The sequence below is a fragment of the Carassius gibelio genome, chromosome A9 (assembly GCF_023724105.1).
Source record: "Carassius gibelio isolate Cgi1373 ecotype wild population from Czech Republic chromosome A9, carGib1.2-hapl.c, whole genome shotgun sequence".
Taxonomy (NCBI): domain Eukaryota; kingdom Metazoa; phylum Chordata; class Actinopteri; order Cypriniformes; family Cyprinidae; genus Carassius; species Carassius gibelio.
In genome coordinates, this window is record NC_068379.1 from 29812707 (window position 1) to 29827145 (window position 14439).

The 14439-nt window shown below is 37.5% G+C and overlaps 1 protein-coding gene across 3 annotated transcripts in view; it reads left to right on the plus strand.

Annotated features, from left to right (window-relative positions):
• znf385b (zinc finger protein 385B) overlaps positions 1-14439 on the plus strand; it is a 116118-nt gene that overhangs the window by 96020 nt on the left and 5659 nt on the right. For all 3 annotated transcript variants that reach the window (XM_052606763.1, XM_052606762.1, XM_052606764.1), the window contains 2 exons: positions 258-368; positions 12570-12744. In XM_052606763.1, the coding sequence (XP_052462723.1) occupies positions 258-368; positions 12570-12744 (286 nt within the window). The remainder of the gene's footprint in view (positions 1-257; positions 369-12569; positions 12745-14439) is intronic.

Genomic DNA, 14439 nt, shown 5'->3' on the forward strand with positions numbered 1-14439 from the left:
GTAGAATTTTCAGCAACCATTACTCCAGTCTCCAATGTCACATGATCCTACACAAATTGATACTGTGATACTTGTTTTATGGGATTCTTTGATGAATATAATGTGAAAAAATACAGCATTTTCACATTCACTTCAGAAAACCCCTTTCGCATCAGCCAAATGATTCAAACTCTGACAACGAACAGACTCTGGTCCACGCCAGCATCTCAAGCTTCTGGTGAGATTCCTCAAGTGTTCCTCTGCTCTTTGTCTTCCAGATGGACCCTGTCCAGAAAGCAGTAATCAACCACACATTTGGAGTATCCATTCCTCCCAAGAAAAAGCAAGTTATTACTTGCAACATCTGTCAGCTCCGCTTTAATTCAGATGTGAGTATTAAAACAAACACTTTTCTCTGGTTATTCGTGCGTGTTCATATGAGGATGTGTAAATGTCTGGCTTTGGTTTGTGCATGTGCCGCATCTCCTTCCAGTGTACCTTTCTCTTAAATATGAAAAGATAAGTGATATTAGCCCATTTCAGTTCTGCCTATGTAAAAGTGGCTGTTATAGTGCTGTTTCGCTTTGCATGCTGATGGCTGGTTAAAATTAGCCCCAGTACAGCCGTTTAGGGTGCAAGTGGCAACGCTCTTCATTAATAATACAAAACAAGGTAAGTGCACTAATGTATGGTAATTTTAGCAGACGTGATGCTGCCAGTTCCCTCAGCAAGCTTTTAATGAACACTTCTCAGCCATTTTTAACGCATGCCAGATCATTTGAATCGTTTCATTAAATCAGTTGCTATGTTTGCTGGTTTGATCTCATTCACTTCCTTTACCTGTGTTGACTGAACCCATAAGTCATTGAGCCCATAACACACACAGCAATTCAGCACAGATACCCAAATATGCCTTCAAAATAAACTTTTGTTATTGTTAGTTGAATATGCAATGTGTTTACATAGGATGGGGAATCGAGAATCATTTCTTATTAGGAACCATTTCATTTTATATAAAAAATAAAAATATATAATGGTATGGTTTGCTGAATAATTTAACAATATTTGGTTTTATTAACTGCGCTTGATTCCCGTATCATGAATCATGGCCAAATGAAAAAAAGAAAAGAAAAAACCTTGGCAAAATAAATGTTTAAGGGGGTTGGGTGCCATTTGAAACTGAATTGAGAATGTGTTTTCAATTCCGAGTCAGTTCTGACCTAGAATCCAATTCAAAATTTAATGCAAGGAACTTAATTTATCATTTCAAATTCAAAGGAATTTATAAAACTTAAAAGTTTGATTGACAAAGCCTTGATTGAAAGCTTTGAAAACTATTTTAAAAGCCTTGGGGTTTAAAGATTTGTTGAATTGCAATTCATGTTATTCCAGTTCAACTTCGCGGGGGTTGTGTTATTTTCAAAACTCTGGTTGTGAGCTTGCAGTTTAAATTGAATAAGAAAGCAAAAGGCTGTGAGGGGAAAAAAAAGTCAATAAATTGGCAACACATCTTTATTTTTCCTTGCCATTTCTGATAATACCCTGCAGCAACATTGCAGTCAGTTTCCTGAATTAATCATTCTATGAAGGACTCTTTTGGAGAGATTGTTTTTGCTGAATCATCAAAAAGATTCACGATTCAGTCTAAAACCAATTTAAGGGTTAAGTCACCCAAAAATCTAAATAATTATATTTTTTGTTTATCTGTATTTAGACAAAAGATGGAACACAAATTTGTGATAAGTTTCTTATGGTCACTACTTTCCTTACTTTTTGTAATCTGTAATAGATTTTCATGCATAATGTCCCAAATAAAATTTGGCATTGCTTACTCACTGGTAGAGCAGTAAAATCTCTGTATCGTTGTGTATATGAGTGCGTGCACAGTTGTGTGGCTCTGCACAGAGTTCACTGGCAGAGGTTTGTGTTGTTCTCAATGGGAGAGGGGTAATTACGTACTGTACTGCCATGTTGTTCCACTCTGTCTTGGCATTGATTAAGCCATTTCATTTAAGATGAATGGCACAGGGTGGCAATAAGCCCTGGCTGACAGAGGGCTCCCACTGCGAGCGGCAATTGAGAAAAGGTTTCTCTCAGAGTGGAAAACAGACGCAGGAGCACCATTTTGCATCTGTTTTTTCTCCTCCAGGTCATCTTTATCATGACAAACAGACAGGAATGTAAGCACAGGAGCCCAGGGAACCCCTTTGGACTTCTGAGCAAAGGCAGACATGGTCCTGTTGTCTCAGTGGGGTGGCTGCTGGGCGTCCCAGCCAGCCTGTTCTTCCCTCCTGCGGTGCATGATTGCTTGATTGCTATCAAGTTTGAAACCAATGTTTTCCAACACAGCCAACAGGCTTCTGAATTGAAGTGACTGCTAGGGATTAACTTGTCTCAGCTTCCTGTTATCGTCTTCCCCTCTCTCACACACTCCAAACAAGCACAATAATGCGCAAAGTGCAATGACTGCACTTCTTGTGATCATTTAAAACAGTTTCCTCTTACAAATTTGAACGATGCATTGGGCGAGCAGAAGTGTCAACGGATGTTCCCCAGACCGAGCTCTTTGATTCTAATTCTGGGTGTGTGTGTGTGTTGCCACATTGCGATCTCCACCTATAGAGCTGTCTCTCCTGCTCTCCGTGCTCCCAGTCCAAAGCACATCTTGTTTAAGTGGAAGTGATGCTCTAGTTGGCGTGTCTGAACGAATCAGCCCGTGTCCCATGTTTACCTTCATTCTCTGCTGGCCTGAAGTTGCTGTGTTTAAATGTTGTGTTGTTACCATCTTATGTTCCAGGGGAACAGAAATTTGCTCACATTATACACAGGCACAGTGGCTCGTATCAGTCTCACAGCTTGCTCATGTAGATTAGTCATCGCCCTTTGAAGCTACGAACTTTATCTGTGGCTTTATTACGCCTCTTTGTTTTGCCACAGTCCTGTGATGTAATTTAATCCCATATTTAGTGCATGCTCTAGACTCACTGTGTCATCAAATCCTGTTGCAAGAGGGGAAAAAACATTGTGTAACTAAAGGTTGAACACATCTTCGGCCAAGCTCTAATGAAGTTTTGAAGGAAGCAGTAGTTCCACTCAGTGCTTTTGTTTCCATAATGAGTCCAAGTGTGCCGCTGTGAAGTGTCTAATGGGTATTTTCAGTGAAAACACCATAAACAGATGAGATAAATAGGGTGTAATATTCCTCCCTGCTTGTTCTGTGAAATATTCCCAAAGTGGCGTAAAATAATGATATGTGATTTTAAAATCACAGTCTGGCACATAGATTTTATATTTTCTATAAAATCATTGTTAAACTAGCAAAAGTGGATTTAGACACGACCTGAGTGCACCTGCACCATGCGCTTTAGACCATGAGCTTAAGTTGTTAAAATAGGGCCCTAGAAGTACAAAATGAGGATTTGTAAAGAAAAAGTTGGAGGATTTTGATACAAGCCAAGAGGACACTGGTTTTCTTTGCTGTAAACGAAACATTTTTTCGTTCTCGCGAGACTAGCATATTCTCAAGTTAAGTTTTAAATATGGATATTTTTCTTACACAAATGCATCGATTCACTTCAGAAGGCCACATAGCCGTGTGGAGTACTTTTTATGATGGATGGATGCAGTTTATTTTGCTTCCAAGTCTCGGCCACCATTCACTGCCATTATAAAGCTCGGATGAGCCAGGACATTGTTAAATAAAACACCCTGTTGTATTAGTCTGAAATAAAAATGTCATGTACACCTAGGATGGCTTGAGGGCGAGTAAATCATGCTGCAATTTCCATTTTTGGGTGAACAATCCCTTTAAACTGTTTTCTGCATTAATTATAATAGGAAATGTTTCTTGAGCAACAAATCAGTGTATAAGAATGATAGCTGATGATTTCATGTGACACTGAAGACTGGAGTAATGGCTGCTGATTATTCAGCTTTGCAACACAGAAATAATTAACATTTTAAAATAAAAAACAGATATTTTAAGTTATTTTAAATTGTAATAATATTTCACAATTTTACTGTATCCTTGGTGCACCTGAGAGGCTTGTAAATGGTTGTGTAACTGCTGTCACACTAAGTATTCACATCATCAGGCATCGCGAATGTGACTTGCTGGTGCGTCACCAATGCCGTTGGGCTAATGGGTATAAATGGACACACTCACATGCATTACATGTTCCCTGAAACACTATGGATTAGCACTAATTAATGGCTCAGATCAATGTGTGTAAAAGCCAAACCTTAAATGGCATTTGTGTCCATTATGTTTTAAAACTTTGCCAGGCGTATAATTACAGTCTTTAACTGTTCAGCTCCACCACACAATTTACTGACCCATGTGCAAGTTTATAGTTCAACTTCAGCCTCTGAAATGCCTCATATAAATAACCTTTCCATTAATATGTTCGGAATTATATTTTATGTGCTTTCCATGGAATAAACATGCTCCCATTTTCTGTAGAATGCAACTTTTTTAATGCCATAATTACATTTCAGGCAAGGCCTTCAGGCAGCTGACAATTCTATAAATTGTTTTTGGTTTGATATGGTGTTTTTGTTTCATATTTTGACTCAGAAATCTTGGCCCTCTGTTTAGCTGTTAAAATAAATTTCTGCAGATGTGGCCTGAATAAACTCTGGGAATGTGGGAAAATTTAAGCTGAATTTTTAGGGTTTCACTCTATTGCCTTTTACAAATACACAAAACCTGAAACTGTTTGTTCCCTGGCAGCTTTGTTTGTTTGTTTTTTCAGTTACATTTTATTGTCTGATGTTTTTTTCTTTTTCTTTACAAGGTGTGCGTTTTCGAAGGTTGTGTGTTCTTTTGAAGACTGCATTAAAGAAATGCGAATAATGGCCGGCGTACACTCTTGGGTTTCCCTTATCTCCTGTAAATGAGCTGTTTTATCTCCATTTGCGCTCAGCGTAACAGAGAAGCCCCGGCCATTTCATTTGAAGTTACCTGATCTGAAGGTGTGTGTCCTGCTCTGATGTGACATTAGGTGAAGTGGTGGCTTCCCTCCAGAGACCTACAGCCCTTATGTGAGAACATGCCAATATGGCAGATAACCAGCACATCTCATTAAAGCTTTATAGTCTCTTATATATATGCTGTGTCTTTACAGCTGTCACACCACTGCAACACGTGTCTCTGTTGAACTGTTGTGTCATCGCTTGACTAACGTTACCCGGCAGGATAAGAAGATCCTAGTCTCAAATTTCCAGTTTGCACCAGGAATTAAGATGGTGGACATCGCCATATCTAAACGGGCTCATATTTTGTTTTTGTTTTTTATTTTTGCACTATTTTATTTCTATTTCATATTTGTATTTGTATATTCTGAAGGATCATGTGTCACTGGAGACTGCTGAAAATTCAGCTTTGCCATCACAGAAGTGAATTACATTTTAAAATAAATTAAATTATATTGTAATAATTCTCCCAATATTTGGGTTTTTATTAAATAATTGCAGTTTTGGTGAGCATAAGGGACTTTTTAATGGTAGTATAAGTAGCTGTTCTGGGTTTCTTTTAGAGATGTTATATCATATATTGTCCAGAGCATCAGAATGCCTGCCAGATATTTGGGTTTTTCCACCTTGAAAACCTCAATCTAAACCATGCTAACAGGTGTAAACAGCAGTATTTCTCAGATGACTACTCGTGATTGGATCAGAGACAGATCTTAATACCAGGTGTGTGCAGAGCTTACATGTGAGGAGATAAGAAAAATGCTGGAAATAGGAGTTTCGCTGCATTGCAGATGTTTTTGTGAAAGTTTTGTGAAGGTTTAGGAAAAAATCAATTCCATTAATACTGGTACTACATGCCTAAAGTGTCTGGGATCGCACAATGTATTTGCATCGCTTTGACCATTCTCTGTAGATCCCACCTTCTCGCTTGCCACGATTGGTGGACTATGTATGTTTGGTAGAAATACTTTTCAGTTATTGCCTTTAACATTATGCTACTAGTATTGTAAAATGCTGCACTGCTACTGAATCTACAGCATTTTAGCAAAATTAAGAGTTTTTAAATTAGATCTTTAATTTTAAATAAACACTTTTTTATTGTTTTTTTTTATTTTTTGTTTAGTATTTTAGTCTAAAGATTTATGGCTAGGATTAATTATAAGGATCGATGTTTCTTTAAAAGGACTAAAAACAAATCAGTAATGCAATCATTAAGGAACTGAAATCAGAGTCATTCGAGACTTGCGATTCCCATCCCTAAGAAAACAGAGCTAATTCTTCTGTCTTTATAAAAGTAGTTCTTTGGAAGATGGATTATCAGTGGGAGTTCAGATCAAGGCATGTTCTGCTAAAAGTCTTCTGATGTGTTGAGCTTTGTGTAAGGGGGAAAGTGTGTGTGTGTTGTCTTTTTAAATGAAAATGCATTTTATAAGCTGGATAAAAACTCTTTTATCTGTGCTCTAAGATTAAGAACTGAAGAGTGGAAATTGGCCAATAATCAGGCTTTAGCATTTGGCATGATTTTTTTTTTTTCATCAAAGTAAGGTTGTTATTGTGCTTAAAATAATTTAAGCATTTGAAGTTAAGGGAAAGAGCATGTCATAATTGCTGTATGACTTCATGTGTTGAGGGAGTTTGTGAGCAGAGGTTTTGTGGCAGGGACCTGTGGCCTCGGAAAAACAACAGTAGTTGGCATTAATAATGCTGTTTATTGCATAATTGGCTGAATCATTTAAAAATGTCAGTGCTAGACCAAATTTGTTGCATGCAAAACCACATGCACATACACATTGAAAAGTCATCCATTACCAGCACCAAAACAAAAATAAAATCAGATATAATGACTGTTTCCAAACAGGTTTTCTGAATTATCTACCCATCAGCAAGTGTTTGTAAAATAGGTAGTCCTACAACAAATGAAGCTTTGTTTAAAGTGTTTCAGATAGCTTTCTTATAGGCATTTCTACATAAAAACTAGTCTGTCCTGTATTTTAACATAGAGCAACCAGCCTGTGAAATATAAAGTCAAAGCTTGTATGCATGAGAAAATAGGCTCCGTACAAGATCAACTGTGTACTTTCATACAACAAGCTATTACAATGTGTAGGTGTTTATATCTTTGACAGGTTTCTTGTACAGTACATGAGCACTGAACGGGAGGATACACAGACAGCTGTAGGGTAGTGCACTGATATTGCTGGCAGCTCCTATTTGCAAATATCAGCAGAAAGGCTTACTGGTGCTTATTGCATATGCAAGCCTTTTTTGTTTGCTTGTTCGTGTCCTGCTCTTGTTGCAAAGACATTTTTGTAAAATAGCTATTAATAAAGCATGTATGTGTCTGACTATTTGCTAAAGAATTTAATAAAATATATGGTAATTGGGCTTTGTTCATGCGCATATGATCAGATACAACTGCAGAAACAAATTATGAGATGCATTATTCGAATGCTTGGTGAAAGAGATGTGTTTTTAAAGTATGCATGAACCGGAAGTTGCAAACGACTTTTCTCCAGTGTTGTGACGTGTTTCTAAGAGAAACGGAATACTAAATGAGGAAAAATAGTGGGTGTGGCTTTATTTTCCAACTAGCAGCTGATTGGATCTAGGAAAGTTATGTTGACAGCCCTGAAGACGTTCCTGAAGATGTTAGTTTCACTTGCCGTCAAACTTTGTGAGGTACCAACGGGACCGCGTTATCTGATAATGATAGATATCTCACAAACCCTATTTTGTGTTCAGTCGAATTTTTTAAGCATTTGTGCGTGAAGTGCTTCGAGCACATCTGTGACCTCTCTGTTATCCCTCCGTCCTCAATGTAAAAATTCGAGCCATCTGGACCGTAACGAGGGAATGTTAAGGAATGGGATAAGTGTTTCGTGAGTGTTACGGATGCTAAGCAGACACCCAAACCGTCAAACCTACGTCATCAGGGAAGGTCCTCCAATGCAGAGGGGAGGGGCATTTTCAGATTTTGATTAAAGATTACGAAGCCAATTTTTGTGTGTGTGTGTGTGGATTGACTTGCATGGATGAATTGTTCACCACAAAATGATAAATTTAGGCAAACAAAGTAAATATGGTCAATTTTGATTTCAGTTGGACTTTAAAGGTACAGGTTGTCTGAATCAACAAATCTGAATCACCCACCGAATCTTGCAGACATTGTTGAATAATTTTGTCCCGTTGCTTTTATGGACTCTCTATGGGCTTCTCCCTTGACTTCATGCCTTCACCTCCCCCCGATAGCCTCATAGACAGTAAAAGATTGCTTGCGAGCTTCTCCTCCTGTCCATATGCTAATTTCTCTACTGTGCGACAGAGTCACAGGTTATGATGCAATCGTTAGCCTATTTTTTACAAAATTTGCTTTTACCGGGCCACAACGTAAGATACAAGGTAATGGGGCCTTTTATACATTTTCGTGTTTCTTTAGAAATAATGAATGGACAAATGGAGTCTTTAAACGCCTCAGATGGAAAGTTATTTGCTGTCAAATTGACGCCAAAATGAATGGGAGTCAATGGAATGCTAACAGCAGGTGGGGGTCCACTAGCCAATGGCGGTGTTTATTGAAGAAGTAGGACAACCACCTAGAAGTGCATTACAATAGTCAAGTCTAGAGCTCATGAATGCATGAACTAGCTTTTCTGCATCAGAAACAGGTAACTTATTTCGTAGCTTGGCAATGTTTCTAAGATGGAAGAATGCTGTTTTTGTAACATGGGACCCTTATGAAACAAAAATATATTGCAGTATATTGGAAAATATCATGTAATATAGTAGGCATATATTCTTATATATATTTCTTTTTTCCAATATATTGCAGTATATTGAAAGCGGCAATCATTTGTATATTTTGCACTATATTATATAATACATGTATCATCAATGTATTTTTAAATGTATTCAAATATATAAAATATTAGAAAATAAAAAGGGAAAATGATATATTGGTAAATATATTTTCCTTTGGTAAGGGGAAATATGGTTTTCAAAAGACAAGTTGATGTCTAATATAACACCCAGATTTTTGACTGTAGAGGAAGTAACAGTACATCCATTAAGTTGCAAACTATAGTATACTAGATTCTGTGTACTGTTTTTTGGTCCAATAAGTAATGGTCCAATAAAGTCTTATCCAAATTTAATAAGAGAAAATTATTGGTCATCCAATCTTTTAAATTTTTTAACACACTCTGTTAGCTTAGATAATTTAAAAGTTTCATCTGGTCACGTTGATATATATACAGTAGTTGAGTATCATCAGCATAACCGTGGAAACTAATCCCATATTTTCTAATAATATTACCAAGGGGCAAAATGAATATTGAAAATAGAAGAGGACCTAGGACAGATCCTTATGGCACTTCATATTTTACTGGTGATAAATGAGATGACTCCCCATTTAAATAAACAAAATGGTAGCGATCGGACAGGTAGGACCTAAACCATCTTAGAGCCTGCCATTGAATACCTTTATAGTTTTGTAATCGATCTATGAGTATGTCATGATCTCTCGTGTCGAAAGCAGCACTAAGATCAAGTAAAACAAGCAATGAGATGCCGCCTTGATCTGACGCAAGAAGCAAGTCATTTGTAATTTTAATTAGTGCAGTTTCTGTGCTATGTTGGGGCCTAAGACCTGAAATTCTTCATAAAGATCATTTTTTTTTGCAGGAAGGAGCTCAGTTGAGCAGACAAAACTTTTTCTAAAATTTTAGAGATAAATGGAAGATAATTTGCCAGTTCACTAGGATCTAGTTGTGGTTTCTTAATAAGAGGCTTAATAGCTGCCAGCTTGAATGGTTTTGAGATGTGACCTAAAGATAACTTTCAGTTAATAATGTTGAGAAGCGGTTCTTCTGCTACAGGTTTCAGTAATTTAGTGGGTACAGTATCTAATAAACATGTTGTTGGTTTAGATACAGTGATAAGTTTATTTAGCTCTTCCTGTCCTATAGTTGTAAATCACTGCAACCTATCTTTTGGTGCAATGGATGAAACTGAAGTATTAAACGCTGTAGAATCTATATTTGTTATTGTATTTCTGATGTTATCTATTTCATCAGTGAAGAAATTCATGAAGTCATTACTAGGAAGAAATGTGTGAATATTCACAAAACATAATCAGGTTTATAAACCCATTCTTAGTTTAGAAGAATTTGCAAAGAAATTCATGCTACTCGTGTTCCATGAATGAGGCCCAGTGATTGCTAGAACTAAGCTGGAAGACACTTGATGTTATAAAGACAGAATGTAGATGTTTTTGTGAATATTATAATGGATGTACACACTTAGCTTGGGAGGAAGTCAATTTTATAAATGTCAAGTGTACTTAATCCAGGTCACAGGAGCTGCTACAAAATGCCCCGGGTCGTCACATCATTCTGTCCTGTCGCTGTCCTCAGGAGCCTCCTCATAATGACTCTCATTCCTGTCACTTGAACAAGCAATCTGTGCTGTTGGTGCGATGGGCATTACACACGTCATTTTAGCTTGGTTTGACTTTCTCTTCTTTTTTTTTTTATCTTATCATATTTCATGTTTTTCCAGCTCTGGGTCAGATGGTTCAACACACTTTCACAAGATCACAAGTAAACTGCTGTCATTTTGTCGTCATGAAAAAAAAAAGATTCTAAATAATTTAGACCCCTTTTTATTCGCCGCACTTTTACGACATGGTGTTAGCCGCATGCTTTATTATAGATGTTCCTTTGTCTGACTGTTTGTGTGTTTGTTTTGATCAAATGTATATATGTATTAACTAGTAAAGTTAATATGTTTCTTTCAATAGAGGCACATCCAATACTGTTCTGAAATCACTGACCTTATAAAACGTCAAGTCCCCCAATTCCAGGTTTAAAAAAGGTGTGTTCAGGTAAATTAATAAATACATTTTATTTGTTAATTTAAAAAAAATAATTGTGAAATAAATAATATATAGTATTTAATTTAGTATTTAATGTATATTTTAACATTATAATGAAATGTACTTATAATTATGTATTTATAAATTATTTCTGTATTTGTAAACATAAATATAAATATATATATATATATATATATACAGGTCCTTCTCAAAAAATTTGCATATTGTGAAAAAAAGTTCATTATTTTCCATAATGTAATGATAAAAATTGAACTTTCATATATTTTAGATTCATTGCACACCAACTGAAATATTTCAGGTATTTTATTGTTTTAATACTGATGATTTTGGCATACAGCTCATGAAAACCCAAAATTTCTATCTAAAAAAATTAGCATATCATGAAAAGGTTCTCTAAACGAGCTATTAACCTAATCATCTGAATCAACTAATTAACTCTAAACACCTGCAAAAGATTCCTGAGGCTTTTAAAAACTCCCAGCCTGGTTCATTACTCAAAACCGCAATCGTGGGTAAGACTGCCGACCTGACTGCTGTCCAGAAGCCCATTATTGACACCCTCAAGTGAGAGGGTCAGACACAGAAAGAAATTTCTGAACGAATAGGCTGTTCCCAGAGTGCTGTATCAAGGCACCTCAGTGGGAAGTCTGTGGGAAGGAAAAAGTGTGGCAAAAAACGCTGCACAATGAGAAGAGGTGACCGGACCCTGAGGAAGATTGTGACCAGTTATTTTCTGTCAAATCAGTAGGAAATTTTGGTTTATATTTCCAAACATTCCTTTGCCATTAATTGAAAAATCCAGAGAGTTTTTGTTTGCACAAGGGGTCTGACAGCAGCCAGTGCTGATTATGATTCTTAATGTCATTCCAGATGGACTGGATGATGTTGATATCATATCTCTGTGTGGAGCGCTGGCTGTGCATATGAAATAGATCGATTTTAAATTAAATTATTATTTATAAATCATATTTCTTTATTATTTCTTATTCTTAGTCTCGGTCAGTGAGAATGTAACCTTAACCTTGAATCTTAGTTCTTTAATTATAATGAAAATCGTTGCATTAAATGTTTATCTCATAAATGAAGGACAAAAATTTATACAAAGCCATCGCATTCTTGTAAATCACTATTTTAAGCATCTAGAATACCCCAAACTTTGAAGTATCTGCAGTAAAAGCATCCATGAGCGGTGCTGTCAGACTTTTCCTGACACTGTCGGAAATCCTTTAAACTTGCAGTTAGTGAGTTTCAGCTTTTGGAGAGAAAATCCATCTGCAGGTCCTTTGGGACTTTGTCACTTCTGATGTCATAATAATGAGAAATTGAGCCCCTAATTCTTAGCAGTCAGATATTCAAAGGGCTCCTAATCCCTCATAAGCGCTCTCTCCCGCTCCATCTCGCTCTATTTAAGTGTGAAGCAGTCATTTTCCCTTTAAATCTTCAGTCGGAACTAAGGATATGAGTAAACGCTCCATTAACGGCCTCAATGAGTGCCGGCTATTGACACCCATTTAGTTTTCTCCATTGAGAATCAATTCCCCCTCCTGGAAAATTCAGTCATCTCAATCTAATCGTTACCTTGATTGGAACAGTGCCTGCTATCGAAAGCAAGTTTGAGGTTTGTATGTGTGTGTGTGTGTGTGTGTGTGATTGCAGTCCATGATGGTAGATGCTAGTGTGAGAAATGAGCCTGATTGGATGGTTCATTTGTTCTCCTTTGTAGAGCCAAGCCGAGGCGCACTACAAAGGCACAAAACATGCCAAGAAGCTCAAAGCACAGGAGTCCACGAAAAATAAGCAGAAAAGTGCAGCCGCCCAGGACAGCGGTGTTAAGACAATCACCACCACCACCACTTCCTCCTGCACTACAGTCACTGCCAGCTGCTCTGACCAACCAGGTTAATAGCTCCTTTTTTTGTTCTTGCTCCACATCACCTGTCCCGTTCTGTTTCTCCACTTCTGCCCTCTCCATGTCCTCTCCATGTGTGTCTACTCCCATGCTTTTCTCTCCAATGCTCTAACCCCCAAACCCTGTTTACGCTCCATCTATGTTCTTGCATTTGTGTGTACTGTATGTAGTCATATTTTTCCTTGTAAAAGCCAATTTAGGATGACCGGGCTATCTGTCAAACTTAAAAGCGTGCTCATTGCTCGTGTGCCGAGGTAAGGTGCAGCCCTGCTGCGGCAGTAATCAGCCATATGCTTTATCATGCTGACAACAGATCACTTTTCCCACAGCTCTGTTTGCTTGTTTCATCATGACATGCATATTGAGTTTCCCGCACATGATCTTTTTGTCTGTTTTAGTGTAGCATTTAAATGTTTAATAATGGAAAATGCATACAGAATTGGAACAGGGCGGATGCGTTCTGGGATGCTGTTGTTTTCCTCTCTTTTTTTCTTCCTCCCTGGCCTTTGAATTGACTGAATTCGATTTGTTACATTTCAAAGAACATAATCATCTGATCTTTGCTTCACGCTGTGACCCACTCAATTTCAGGCCCTTGTGTCTGATTAAGAATCGAGACCGGGATGAACCAAGACACATGCCCTACAGGGTGCGTATCTGAGCCAGTGCATTCTTTCCGAATTCGCTCGTTCTCTAGCTGGAGACAGATTTGGGTGATTTATTAGGCAGTGGTGGTCCTCATTGATATGCAGTGTCTTTACACAAATCAGGCCAAATGAATGTCAGCCTGATTCACAGATGGCTTATGGGTCCTCGCTGTCACACCGTCATAGTAACGCAACGTTGAGCTCGGACCGAGACTCGGGAGGGGGGCTGCTGTTGCCGTCTCTCCCCAAGCCCTGGCAACACACAATGCAGTCAGATTTAGTTTACATGGGAAAACTTCAAGCACTAAATCATTAAAATTGCTAGCTCCAGTGTTTTATATAAGAGCCCTCTTTATTTAATGTTTCAGAACTCTGTGTGTTGGATTATACCGTATGTGCACAGGGAATGGATTATAAGCGCACGCTAATTGCCCTGTTGTTGTTGTTGTTTTTTTTAAGATCCAAGCAATGTTCTGCACTCACTGACTTTCTCAGAAAGGATAGAGCAAGGTCGTTTCAACATTTCACTGCTTGATCTACGTCCAAACAACAGGTGCCAACTGTCAACACTGTGGCTCTGTTCCAAACCTAGAAAGCTGACTATGTAGGCTGTATTTTAAGGCATTACAGACACACTCTTGTTCCATAAGGTAGAGAGTTTTTATAGTTGGAATTATACACTACCAATATGAAAGGTGACAGTAAAGACATTGTTTTAAACATTTCAGTTTTAAATAAACGCTGATCTTTTGCTGAACTTACTGTTTATAATAAAAATATGTTTTTCCTGGGAATCAAAATCTGTAATGTTTGAGGTATAGGAAAGACTTATAAATATTCCTATAAAACAGTTCAAAACTATTAATTAAAGTTTATTCTAATAAAAAATTGACTGCTCTACTATTTGTGAGTGCTTCTGTCTTTGTATGTAGTTTATTTTTATTTTTTTATGAAGAGTTGCTGCCTATATTGGGTGTTCCAAACTGGCTTAGAAGGCAGCTGCCTCTGTAAGCATTGAGGAAGCTTACTAGGTTTTG